Below are 12,286 nucleotides of genomic sequence, written 5' to 3'. Positions count from 1 at the left end.
ATCTGCCGCTCCGTTTGGGCTTTTATATCCTCGCTGGCTCAGTGACGTTGTTCTTGTTGAAGTTCTGAGCCAGCCCAGCTGACATTTCTGGCTTTGAATCCCCGTTGAGGCACCCGTAATTGATCCAGGGTTGTCTTCAGAGTGGAAACAAGCTTATGGTATCTGTGGGACCTGTTTTTGCCAATATCAAAATGATGAAATAATAAGTGTAGGTATGGTGTTGACTGTTCTGTTAGCCGACTCTCTGTGTTGTATCGCACTATATTTCTAAGTGTACTCGGTTTGTTTTCTCATTCATTCGTACCTGATGACGATTGCTTGTGTTGCAATCGAAACGTCGTATTCTATTACTTAATTTATGTTCGTTCTACGTGACTTTACCGAAAGAATCGAAAAGTAATAAGTATAGGCTTTACCCCCTTTCTGGAAATAACACAGGAGGTGTGAAGAGATGTTCAAAAACCAAATGGTCACCGATTGCAAGGCATCAAGTCTGCGTTGGCCACACAGTACTTGTGGCAAAATATGCAAACAAACATGCTCCGGTATTATTTGCATTGCATTTGAAACTTATTGGCCAACACCCAGAGACATCCTTCTTAATCACCTTGTCTCACCAGTGTTGGACTAGAGAACGCCAAAAGGCAAAACAGCACACTAAAACCTTGGATTGCGAGCATAATTCGTTCCGGAAATGTGTTTGTAATCCAAAGCACTCGTATATGATTTCTAGATTTGAAGCTTTTGTGACTGCAAGGATTCATACTCTTAGGTGTTTTCTGGTAAAGTCACGTAGGTAAAAAATAAAATGAAAAGTTAATAAAAGTAATAATTAAAATAAAATAATAAATCCATGATTAAATCCATTTTTACTTTTATTAACATTAAATTTTATTTTTTACCTACGTGACTTTACCGGAAAAAAACCTAAGGGTACTCGTATATCAGTTGTGATCACGTGACGCTGGGCAGACAAAGCGTATACACGTACTACTCGTATTGCAAGACCTCGCTCGTTTATCAAATTTATATTATTTAAAATTTTTGCTCATCTTGCAAAACACTCCCAGACCAAGTTACTCGCAATCCAAGGTTTTTACTGTACAAAGGTATACTCTTTGGTTATTTTGGTAATGTCACGTAGGTATTAAATAAATTAAATCACGACGTTTTCGGGCGCAACACAAGCGTCCGTCATCAGGTGGGACAACCAATTGCTGCTGAAGTGGGCAAAAGAGCTGCTGTAACAAGAGCAATTGTAACAAGAGCAATTGTTTCTTGCTGTGGTTGTCCCACCTGATGACGGACGCTTGTGTCGTGCCCGAAACGTCGTAATTTATTTTATTTTATCTTATACCTACATTAATTTACCGAAAGAACCAAAGAGTATGGATCCCTGCAGTCACGCAAACTTCAAATCTCGTACAAAGGTAATGCAGTTGTTGAGCAGTTGTATCTACGGGACCTTTTTATTTAATCAAACTTGTGTTGTTAGCCAGGTCACCAGTGCCTACGTTATCCAAACATGGAACCGTTTATTAATGTGATTTGAGGTCACTCCTGCAAATGAGACTCATGCTGGTCTCTTGAGTTCTTGGCTGGCTAATAAAGATAAACTTGGAGCGTGGCTGTCGAGTTCCTGATGTAGTTTTTGTTGCGAAATTATGCCTTGATTATACTCGTGCAACAATTGATCGTAAGAATCTAGTTTTTTATTGAAATAAATAAAATCTCGTTCGCTGCCGCCACAATGACGCCACTTTAAATAGGATTTTTTTTAAGACTTCACACACACACACATCTGTCTTTTAATTTTGCATCTTTAAAGGTGTATTTAAAAATTCATGCCACTCGCGCACATGCGCCGGTGTAAATACTGCCAGTGTCTCGTTTCTAAGTGTATCTGCATTAAAATTAATATGGCAGATTAAAATTACTGTTTTTTAGAGATAAAGCGTTGTATTTTTATAATAATTATCAATATTTAACTAATTTTTTCTTTTAAAATAGAAATTTTTATATTTCGATTATGATTTGCTATCTTTTTTATTTCGCTTATCTATTATTGTTCATTGTTAAGTTATTTTACTGTGACTTGTTGCATATGTCGGGAAAGCAGTGGTGTTGTTTTTGCTTCTAGAAACCCGATATTTAAGAGCCTATTGGCTCACAGGGCAATTCAAAATAAATTGAACTGAAACTGAAACTGAACTGGAGTGAGCTTGACTCGGGATAACGTGACAATTTGGACATCCCGTCACCTTGCCTTACGTCCCGTTGGGGATGAAGAGGTGTAAGTAAGTAGTGACCATCCCCACAGCGGATTGTGATTTACGTTTAGTGACCTGCCCTAACGGTCAACGACCCCCTTTGCTCCCACGTGGGTGTTTTAGCGGTCGCTCCGTACAGCCCTCTCCGCTGTGTTTTTGGTTTGTATTCACAGCGTTGTTCGGCAACAAAAAAATATAGTTCCTGAAAAATCTCCCGGAAGGTGGAGCGAGAAACGTTGGACGTCATTCTGAACAACACGCCGTACAAACCGCCAACACGTTGGAGAGCTGGAAGATAGATGGAATTGATTTTTTTTTGCAGGAAGGGACCAATAACTTGTTAGGCTCTATTTTTGATGCTACATAGTACAGATTTGAGTTACACATCATGGTTACGTAAGTCGCGATGCAAACAGCGAGTATCGGTAGGTGCTTCACACAAGTCACAGCAATAGGGAACCAGTCGAAAATGTAAAAACAATACAAAGCATGACGAAATAATTTTACGAGCAAGAGTAAAAGAAAGTATTTGTATTTTCCCTTTCACAAAGCGAATAGAATCGGTCACGTTTTATTAATGCACAACTGGCCATGATGTCCCTTCTTACAGGCGACCGAGACCATCTTCCGGATGTGCGTGACCCGCAGATACGTGACGCCCGTCAGGCACGGAGAGGTAACGGAGCGGCGGTGCGTGACGTTCCCCACCACACGGCTCGGCTGAGCCCAGCTCTGCAGACGAGGGCGTTGAGTCCATTAGGTCATTAGCCTTATCTGCGGTGGCAAGATGTTATCTCCCTCACCTGGTATGCAGGAGGTCGTGGGTTCGATCCCAATCCTGACGCCTGTATATTTGTGGTTTGCATATTCTCCTCGTGGTCACGTGGATTTTTCTCCGGGTCCTCTGATTTTCCCCTCCACATTTAGGATCAATATCCATTTAGAGTATTTGGCTGCTATACATTTTGTGCATGATAGGCCACTTCGTTCATCTATCATTTGGGCAAAGGTCATTTCTATAAAAGAGCTAATAGCGTAGTGGGTTTTTTCTGGTATAATAAAAATGTAAAACAGTACTGTCGGCATCTATATTGGTAGCATGCGTTTGTAACAACATGCAACATTGTCTGGAAGTCTTGAGTGATTTTGATCATTAATTGGTACAGTTTTTCATGATGACTAATGTGGTTAGCATTAACTAGAGTCGTACATTTTAAACACATTCCTGCGGAGGGAGCTGGTAGGAACGTTGGGTTGCTCGGTCAATGGCCTGCAGGGTCAACGGCGGCGTGGTGTATTCCGCAAATATGCCCGACTGTGAGGGCGGGCACAAGCCGGCGTGAGTAGGTTAAACGTTGCGTTTTATAAGGGCACCACGGGGTGACCAGCCCCTCCCCACCCAGCCCCACCCCACCCAGCCCCACCCTCCCCACCCTCCCCACCCAGCCCCTCCCCACCCTCCCCACCCAGCCCCTCCCCACCCAGCCCCACCCTGCCCACCCAGCCCCTCCCCACCCAGCCCCTCCCTCCCCACCCAGCCCCTCCCTCCCCACCCAGCCCCTCCCTGTACAACGGACGGACACAATAATCCAGGAGGTTCCTACCAGTACAACAATGTTACCTTGATAGTACGGTACAAATACCCGGGTCTTACAAACACGACACAGTTCTTGTCATTCAAACATTATCAACGGGTACATGTGTACAGTATTCACAGTACTGTACAGTACTGTACCGTGAATTTGGATGTTTGGCTCCACTTACGGTTGTTATACGCGGGGTTTCGCCGATGTAACGCGATCGTTGTGTGGAGGCAGCAATCCACATGGGAGAATGCATTCCTGCAGCTACGCTCGTTACAAACGACGGATCACGGTTCGTAATAATGGCTGAATACCATATCATCGATATTCATTAGGCAATATTAATCGCCATCCTCGTCGTCGTACTTCGTCTGCACCGTACGTAGCCAACCGCGCTAATCGGCGGTGCGGGGGAAGAACAAACTTGAAACAAAAATCAGTTTCTAAAGAAATTAGTTTTCGATGTCGATCCACTGCTGTACCGAGGCCTCCCCAAACCGATGCCGTCTTTCACAATCCTGTGATGCAACAACCCGCCTAGCAACACCTGCGGTATTATTCATCTGCCGTGCTACTGCGCATCACGTATGGATTTCAAGCTCGCCTTGTGTTATGACTGCACACACTTGCATGCAGGTCACGCTCACAGTAACACCTCCCAATGTAACGGCTGTTCATTGTTTGCTCACAGGTCCTGCTGTTTTGTATCACGGCGTCCCTCTACATGTACCTGTTCAGGTGGGTTCACACACACACACTCTCGTGCTCTGTTGACCATTCTCTTCAGGACGCTGCGTATAATGCACAAGGATTATTACATGAGTACCTATGGCCAAATAACCCTTAAATGCGTTGGATGGCATCTCGGCGCTACGCAGGGCTCGGCTGGGATAGTACTCAGATGGGCAACTTGCAGGGAGCACCATGCTCAGGCTGAGGTGGCCACGAGATCGCAGTGGCTACGTGAACCGTGACCGTTGAGTGTTATACCCCCTCTTGCACGTGGGTTTTCTCCAGGCTCTCCCTGCGTTTCCTCCCATCTGACGACGCTCGTTCGTGAATTTGTTCCAAATGAAAGAGAGTCGCGAGACAGTGAGGCCTTTCCTGGGTTTCTGGCTTCTGTGGCAGCTGCTGGCTGTGTCACAACACTGAGTCAACATTGCTTAGATCCTGGCATGGAATCGAGGTTTTGGTGAAAATTGATTATTCCTGGTTCTCGTGTGATGTGGTCCGTTTCACAATGACGGCAGATGGACATAAATTTCAGTTTTTTCCTTTATCTCAGCGTAGCCGTCCTTTGAGAGGTTATATTTTGTAACTTTGCAGCTGAGGTTTTGTTGTTGTAATATAAGTAATGCCTACAGATTGAGACGAAAAATAAGAATTGTCAAGTGGATGATGCTTATTTATTTATTTTTCTGCCGAGATTGATAGTTCTCGTAATTCCTGAGCTACTTGCACGCACAGAAAGTGTCGTGTGCTGTTAGCGAAATGCCCGCCAGAAATAAAACCGGTAAAGGTCATAAATCCACACCCGTCTTCTGCATAAACGTCCGTCCATCCTTCAGAGAGACACGTGCACACACACACAAGACAAAGACCACCTGTATAGCCTTTTAATCGACCGTAGGGGCAAGTGCTGTTTGCGTGCGACTATGAAGGCCGGTACGGCACACGAGGGGGTGGTTGACCAGCACCACACCTGGCCGCCTTTGTCTCCCCTATTGGCGATGTTTGCTCCACATTGCAACTCGCGCCGTGGGGTTTGTAGTGCGGTGCGGTAACCGCTACGCACACGCGCACGCACAACGCGCCGACTCTTCCCGTTTGTTTTGGAGGGAAAAGCGCGCTTGTGATTGTGAGAAAAAAAAAACGATTCACCACTCGCTTTTGAAGTCGTCAAAGAACCCTGTCGGGTTTGTGGCCTCCGAGGGTAATCACCTCTGGGGCCCGACTTAGATTTCAAGCCTGGCTTGACCACGCCGTTTGTGCCAAAAGTGTTTGGATTAAGTTTCCTCTGTTGTGGAAACCGCCCCCCCTTCACCCCGCCCCGCCGCGTACCCACCGATAAAATGAAACAACAAAGGCTACTTGGATTTTTTTTTTTTACGTAGCATTCATTCTAGACGTATATTTGAAATGGAAGCCATTATTGAGGAGCGCCTTAATTATTCTTCGAGTTTTCTTTGAGGACGACCCGTGCTAGCGTTAATAGGCCAGTGCCTGTTCAAGGGAAGACATGAAACGCAAACAAATAGCTCTTGTAGACGCGGACCCCCGTGCACCCCTCCGCCGCTTTCAGTGCTACAGACCACTTCATCCCTGAGTGGCCCCCACAGCCTTCCAGGTGTCTCCTGCGCAACGCTCTCCCGGTTCCACTCTTACCCCTCAAGCTGCTGCTATGTATCCACACAAGGACCGTCCCCTTCCCAGAAGCCCACGTGCTTCCATCCTTCGCTCACCCCCCCTCCCCTGCTCTCCCCAATATATAGCATCCTGCTTGGTAAAGTCGTGTGCTGTTTTAAAGTCGACCATATATGACGCCAAAATCTGTCCATTTTTGCACCCTGCCTTGATTTTGTCTCAATTCGGATCGGTTCCAAAATCCTCCAGGTGAAGGCTGGTAACGCTGAATTACTTCCGCTAAGCTCTCGGTAAAGACTCCGGTTAGAGCTCGCACCTCCTATAAACTCTTAACATCACACTGGCAAGAGAGCGTGCAAGCGGAACCTCAGAGTTGTCATTGATCAAGAGCTCTCGTTCTCTCCCAGGTTGTGCTATAAAGCAGTTACATCCCCAGAGTTGCCCTGACAGGGCACCCAAACGTAATTTTGCATGCATTTTGGACAGTGCAGGACACTGCATAGGTACGTACGTACAGGATGATTGTGTTTTTTTGGGGGGTTCATATACCTCCAAATGTATTTTCAATGCGCAATACAGCATTGATTTACCTAGCGTTTAAATGGGACCGCATCTAAAGATGCTGTAAGGAAATTATGGGTGTATTTATTTTGCGTCAGAGACAGGCATAGGTCTCTGTGAGCTTGTGGGGTTTCTACGTCGCCACATTGGCGAGATGGTAACTACCTCGCCTGGTTTACAGGAGGTCGATCCCGACCCTGTCGCCTGCATAGTTGGAGTTTACATGCTCTCCCTCTGGTTGTGTGGATTTTTCTCCGGGTTTTCCCCTCCACATTTAAAAACATACATTTAGACAAGCTACTTCTGAAAAAGAGCTATATAGCTCATTGGACCTTACCTGGTAAAGTAAAAATAGTTTAGTTTTGGTTTACGCATGTCTGCGGGTTTCTGTGTTCGTGGTTGAAAATCACCACGTGAATCTAAGATGATCCTCGGAAATGGCGGCCATATTGATTTTGTAGAGGCTGTCGGCCATCGGCGCTCATTGCCTTGATACCTGTGCCGCCCCTACCGGGGCACCATGGATGGGTGCCAGTGGGCTTCAAGCGCACTTCGGTTAGACTCGTCCACGAAGGCTTCACATGCCTGCCTGATTCACCAACCCTTTGGCGGTTGGGTGTTGCCTGCAGGAGTTGCGCGAGCTAGCAGAGGGAAGGAAGCGATGGCGAGGTGTGGTGACGTCAACAGCATTGGTGTTTCCTTCTAACACAAACGCCTGATTGATTGCATCTTGCTTTAAAATTGTATAGCCCTTTGGTAATCCAATGCTGGATAAATGCATCCCCCCGTGCCATTGTTGGTCATGGGCGTTGTTTGGCCGTACTTCTGCATGCTGGTCGAGAGGGGGTTGATGAATGTTAGCCATAGCGGGGAAACGAACTCGGGTCACCGGGTTCTCAACACAGTGCGAATCCCCTCCGTGCCACCACTGACACCCGTGATTTTTAATTGCCATACTGTAATGGTCAGCACACGCCACTCGTAATCCAGAGCTCGCGTGTTCCATTCCATCTCTGAAGCGACGGTGCAAGTTTATCAAATCTCTCCCCACACCTCCTCACCCAGCAGCTACGAATGGGTGCATCGCAGGCAATCGTTTGGTTGCACGTGCGCGCGGTGAGGAAAAGTGTACGTACACCCACCTCTTCCAAGACGTCTCTGTCGATGTGGAAGAGTAGGCCAAATACCTTCTAGAGTTCGATCTAGCGGGGGGGGGGGGGGGAGAGGCCCCTTCCGCCAACAGTGGTGTGAGCTAGGCATTCGCAGGGCTGCGCCATACTTTGACAGAAAAAAACAAAGAAAAGGATTGGAGGACTGCCCTTGAGTTGGACATGCTCATGACTCAGAGCTGCTCTTAGGCAGTCTATCACGGGCTGGTGGGAAGAGAGAGACAGAGCTTACCCCTAGCTGGGCCGCGCAGCTTGTCTCTCCCAGTGTCGTTCTCATCTCCACATGCACATCGCTCTTTCGTCTCATCGGAACATGAGAATTAAGTGTTAACTTCCTGTAAAATGGGCATGAAATTCCACTGATGTAACTGGGAAGGTTTTTTGGCCTTCCATAGTTATATTTTTTTTTGGGGGGGGGGGGATAGATATCTTTTCCCACCACATTCCGCTGTCAGAAGACATCTGTGAAAATAATTCCCCATTTTTTCGCCTGTGTTTTGCATTAAGGCGGCGTACGATATAAAGCCCACTCATCTAACCCGTGTAACCGAAAGCGTGGCTGGCCGTGTTTACAGTAGGGTGGGGGGGTGGCGATGATTGCTGTGTACATTACAATTGAGCAATTTGCTCGTGGTTTTTTTTCGTTCAAAATTGGACGTTTAGACCATGACGCTGTCACGCAGCGGGCTGCTCTCCGCGAATTATGTCACGGGGATCATTAAAGTCCACTGTGAAGCAAGCAGACAGCACGTATTTTTACGTTTCACACACCTGCAGTATTAACCAGGGCGTCTGCTGAATTCGAACCGTGAACCTCTGCAACAGTGTAACGTTGAACTTCTTTCGCACCGTACCTAGCTAATCGGAGGTGCGGGGGATGGACGACAAACTCGACGCAAAAAGCATTTCTAAAGAAATTAGTTTTCTATGTCAATCCCCTGCTGTACAGACGCCTCCGCAAGCCGCTGCCATCTTTGACAATCCTGTGATGTAAGAACAAGTGGCGAAAGTGCCACTGCTAGGCCGTGTCGCCCGCCTGGTGAGGAGTCGCTCACCGTTGGGCTGGCATCACTTGAGATCCTGGAAATCCTGGGTCCGCATTCAGGTTTTGCCAAAATTATCAAATTCTAGATTTGAAGCTTTCGTGACTGCAAGGATTCATATTCTTTGTTTTTTCAGTAAAGTCACGTAGGTAAACAATAGAATAAAATAAATGAAAACAACTACATTAAATCACGACGTTTCGGGCGCAACACAAGCGTCCGTCGTCAGGTGGGAAAGCATGACCTGCTGCTGATGCAGACTGTTTTAAAGGTGACTTTACCGACAAAAACCAAAGAGTAAAAATTCTCAAACTGGATTCTCAAGCGTGTAGTGAAGCGATGGTCTCAGGCCCAGCAACCAATGGCCTCCACACACACACAAAAGAATTACATTTGGCTTTCGCTTAACTTTGCAAAAACATTCCAGCTCTGATAATTATATGATTCTGCGACGTCACATTTTGCGGGCCGTCCACTAGCAGCCCACAGAACTCTTACCGTTCAGTGAGCGTTTGAAATGGATATTTGGTCTCATGACATGATACCTATCGACAACAGCATCATTGGAATAAAAATGAGCAAAAAACCCATCTTGAAATCCCCAAAGTGTGGCTTTTCTTCCTGTATATGCAGCCAGAATTTTTTTTTTCATTCGAGAAACACATTTCTTTACTACAAATGCATCCCTGTGTGTGGCGGTCCTAAGAGAGCTTCAGCACACATCGCTTCATTAAACCAGCTATCAATGTTGGGGAGCGGTGGAATGTATGCAGCATAATAAATCATCTTCTATCTGGTTCATCATCTGTTTTATTTTTCCATTGTTGCTGTCAGCAGTGGATGGAATTGCTTTCATAAATGTGCTCTGCTGTTTTTTGTTTTGGCTCCGGTTAGTCTGTGACCTCTGGAGATTTTGAGTCTCGATGGTCCGTACAGATATTTAACTTTGGACGAGAATTCACCGGCAGTGTTGTGCCCGCGCGTCGCTTCAGCCTCGTGTGCGCCAGAGCTTCGTGTAAGCACATGCGGCCTGTTGCGTGCACTGTTTTTGGGTTGAGATATGATCCAGAACAGTTTTTATATTATGATCATCATTGACAGCGTTATAAGTTCCGCCAACTTTATGTCGCCAAGAGCTGACTGGAATAATGCGTGATGGGATACATATGATGAATATGTTTTTAAAAAACGTGGATTTTTAAAAAACGGGGGTTTGGGCCGATGGGTAACTTGCTGATCCGCCCCTTACTGGACATCTGTAAACGAGAGCTTCACAGCTCATCGGATTCCTCCAGTCAAAGTCAAAACTTTGGCTTGCCATTGCTTGCGACATGCACGCGTGCCCCGTTTTAGGTCTCTGGTGGTCAGAAGTAGCTGCGATGCTTGGGGAGATGCTGCATGTGTGACGCGAGTTCGTTCTGCCCAGAGTCACGCGTTCCAGAGTGAGTGACTCACAATGGGAAGGTTGTGAGTGCAAATCCTAGTTGGGGTTTGACTCATCCCCATAACCCCCCCCCCCTCCCCAGGGCCGATAAAATTTGCACCAATTTGTGGCGGGATTGAACAGCAGTTGTTCATTTGTGAGACTCACCCCTTCCAGAGGAACGTGGACATTGGACGTTATGACGTCATGACAGCGTGTGACGTCATAACGTCCACATGATATCACATAGACAAGAGGTGTAGAATAGCGGTGGACTACAGGCGTTATGACGTCATCACAGCGTGTGACGTCATGACGTCCACATGATATCACAGACAAGAGGTACAGAATAGCGGTCGCCTTCAGGCGTTATGACGTCATCACAGCGTGTGACGTCATAAAAGTAAAAACAGAGCAATGTAATACTCTTAGTTCTTTCGGTAAAGTCACGTAGGTAAAAAAATGAAATTAAAATTATTTATAAATTTTAATTTCATTTTTGACCTACGTGATTATTAATTTTAATTTATTTTTTTACCTACGTGACTTTACCGAAAGAACTAAGAGTATGAATCCTTGCAGTCACGAAAGCTTCAAATCTAGAGAAATATAATACAATACACTATTAGACATTATTGTTAAAAAGAAATAAAAGTCCATCCCATGTGTTAGTAATTTTTTTTTATATTTTAGGCAGGAAATGAGTTTTAAAATTTAGATATTTTTCTGGGGGGGGGACCCCCTGGAAGATTTGGTCCCCCCCAATGTTGACTCCATGGCTACGGCCTTGGTGGTGACCTACAGGCTTTGTGACGTCACGACAGCTTGTGGCGTCTCCACGTTATAGCACATCGTGCAGAGTGTGAAGTGTTGCATCTCTGACTTGCACTGGCTTCGGAGGAATAGGTTTAAGCACGCAGTTCAAACAATGGCGTATTGTCCCGTGTGTAATGGTCAGCACACTGGACTCAGTCCAGTGGTTGCCGGTTCAATTTCATTCCCTGGCACGCCAGTTGGAACAATGATGCAAGTCTCTAGTCCTCCCCCCCCACATACCTCTGTCCACGCAGCAGCAGTGTAAACGGGTTCACCACGGTGGTGAGATGTTAACTACCTCACATGGTATACAGGAGGTCGTGGGTTCGATCCCGACCCTGTGATGCCTGTTGCATGTTTGGCGTTTGCATATTCCCCCTGTGGTCACGTGGATTTTTCTCCGGGTCCTCCGGTTTTTCACTCCACATTTAAAAGCATGCAGTCACCACGGTGGTGAGATGTTAACTACCTCACCTGGTATACAGGAGGTCGTGGGTTCGATCCCGACCCTGTGATGCCTGTTGCATGTTTGGCGTTTGCATGTTCTCCCTGTGATCACGTGGATTTTTCTCCGGGTCCTCCGGTTTTTCACTCCACATTTAAAAGCGTGCGTTTAGAGTCTTTGGCTTCAGTACAATTCCACGTGATGAATCGCTTAATTGAGCAATAATTTTTGGCCACTTCTGAAAAAGAACGTTATAGCTCAGGGGGGCTCACCTGGTAAAAAAAATTGTTTTAGTTTAAATCAGCAGGTGGCATGTGGTGGGCTAAAGCGCCGGTAACTCCCACCTTGTCCAAGATTCCGTGCCAGCGTGAGCCAAATCCCCTCCGGAGCGGCTCTCTTGAGTTCGTTGTAGTGGGAGGGCCACTTCTGCCAGCATGTGGCGCGAGCGAGCAATTGCAGGGTTGCGCCGCTGCCGTTTTTTTTTCTCCTTCTCAACACCACAATCAACCCCGATCGTTTCTGCGGGGCATTTTCAGCTAAGCGTTCAGCCGCACCTCTACACCTCAAAGAGATGCTCCACTGCTGTAACGGTGGAATGCGCCCTAAACACAC

At 46.4% G+C, this 12,286-nt stretch overlaps 1 protein-coding gene across 1 annotated transcript in view; it reads left to right on the top strand.

Moving 5' to 3' along the window:
- Nucleotides 1–12,286, top strand: part of TMEM135 (transmembrane protein 135) — a 65,759-nt gene that overhangs the window by 21,121 nt on the left and 32,352 nt on the right. Inside the window, exons 5-6 of the mRNA XM_061571239.1 lie at nucleotides 2,881–2,946; nucleotides 4,545–4,591. Of these exons, the coding sequence (XP_061427223.1) occupies nucleotides 2,881–2,946; nucleotides 4,545–4,591 (113 nt within the window). The remainder of the gene's footprint in view (nucleotides 1–2,880; nucleotides 2,947–4,544; nucleotides 4,592–12,286) is intronic.

Source organism: Lethenteron reissneri, chromosome 6 (genome assembly GCF_015708825.2).
Source record: "Lethenteron reissneri isolate LAM-NWPU_2019-01 chromosome 6, ASM1570882v1, whole genome shotgun sequence".
Classification (NCBI taxonomy): Eukaryota; Metazoa; Chordata; class Hyperoartia; order Petromyzontiformes; family Petromyzontidae; genus Lethenteron; species Lethenteron reissneri.
The sequence above is the reverse complement of the archived record's forward strand: the minus strand, read 5'-3'. Positions and strand labels throughout refer to the sequence as shown.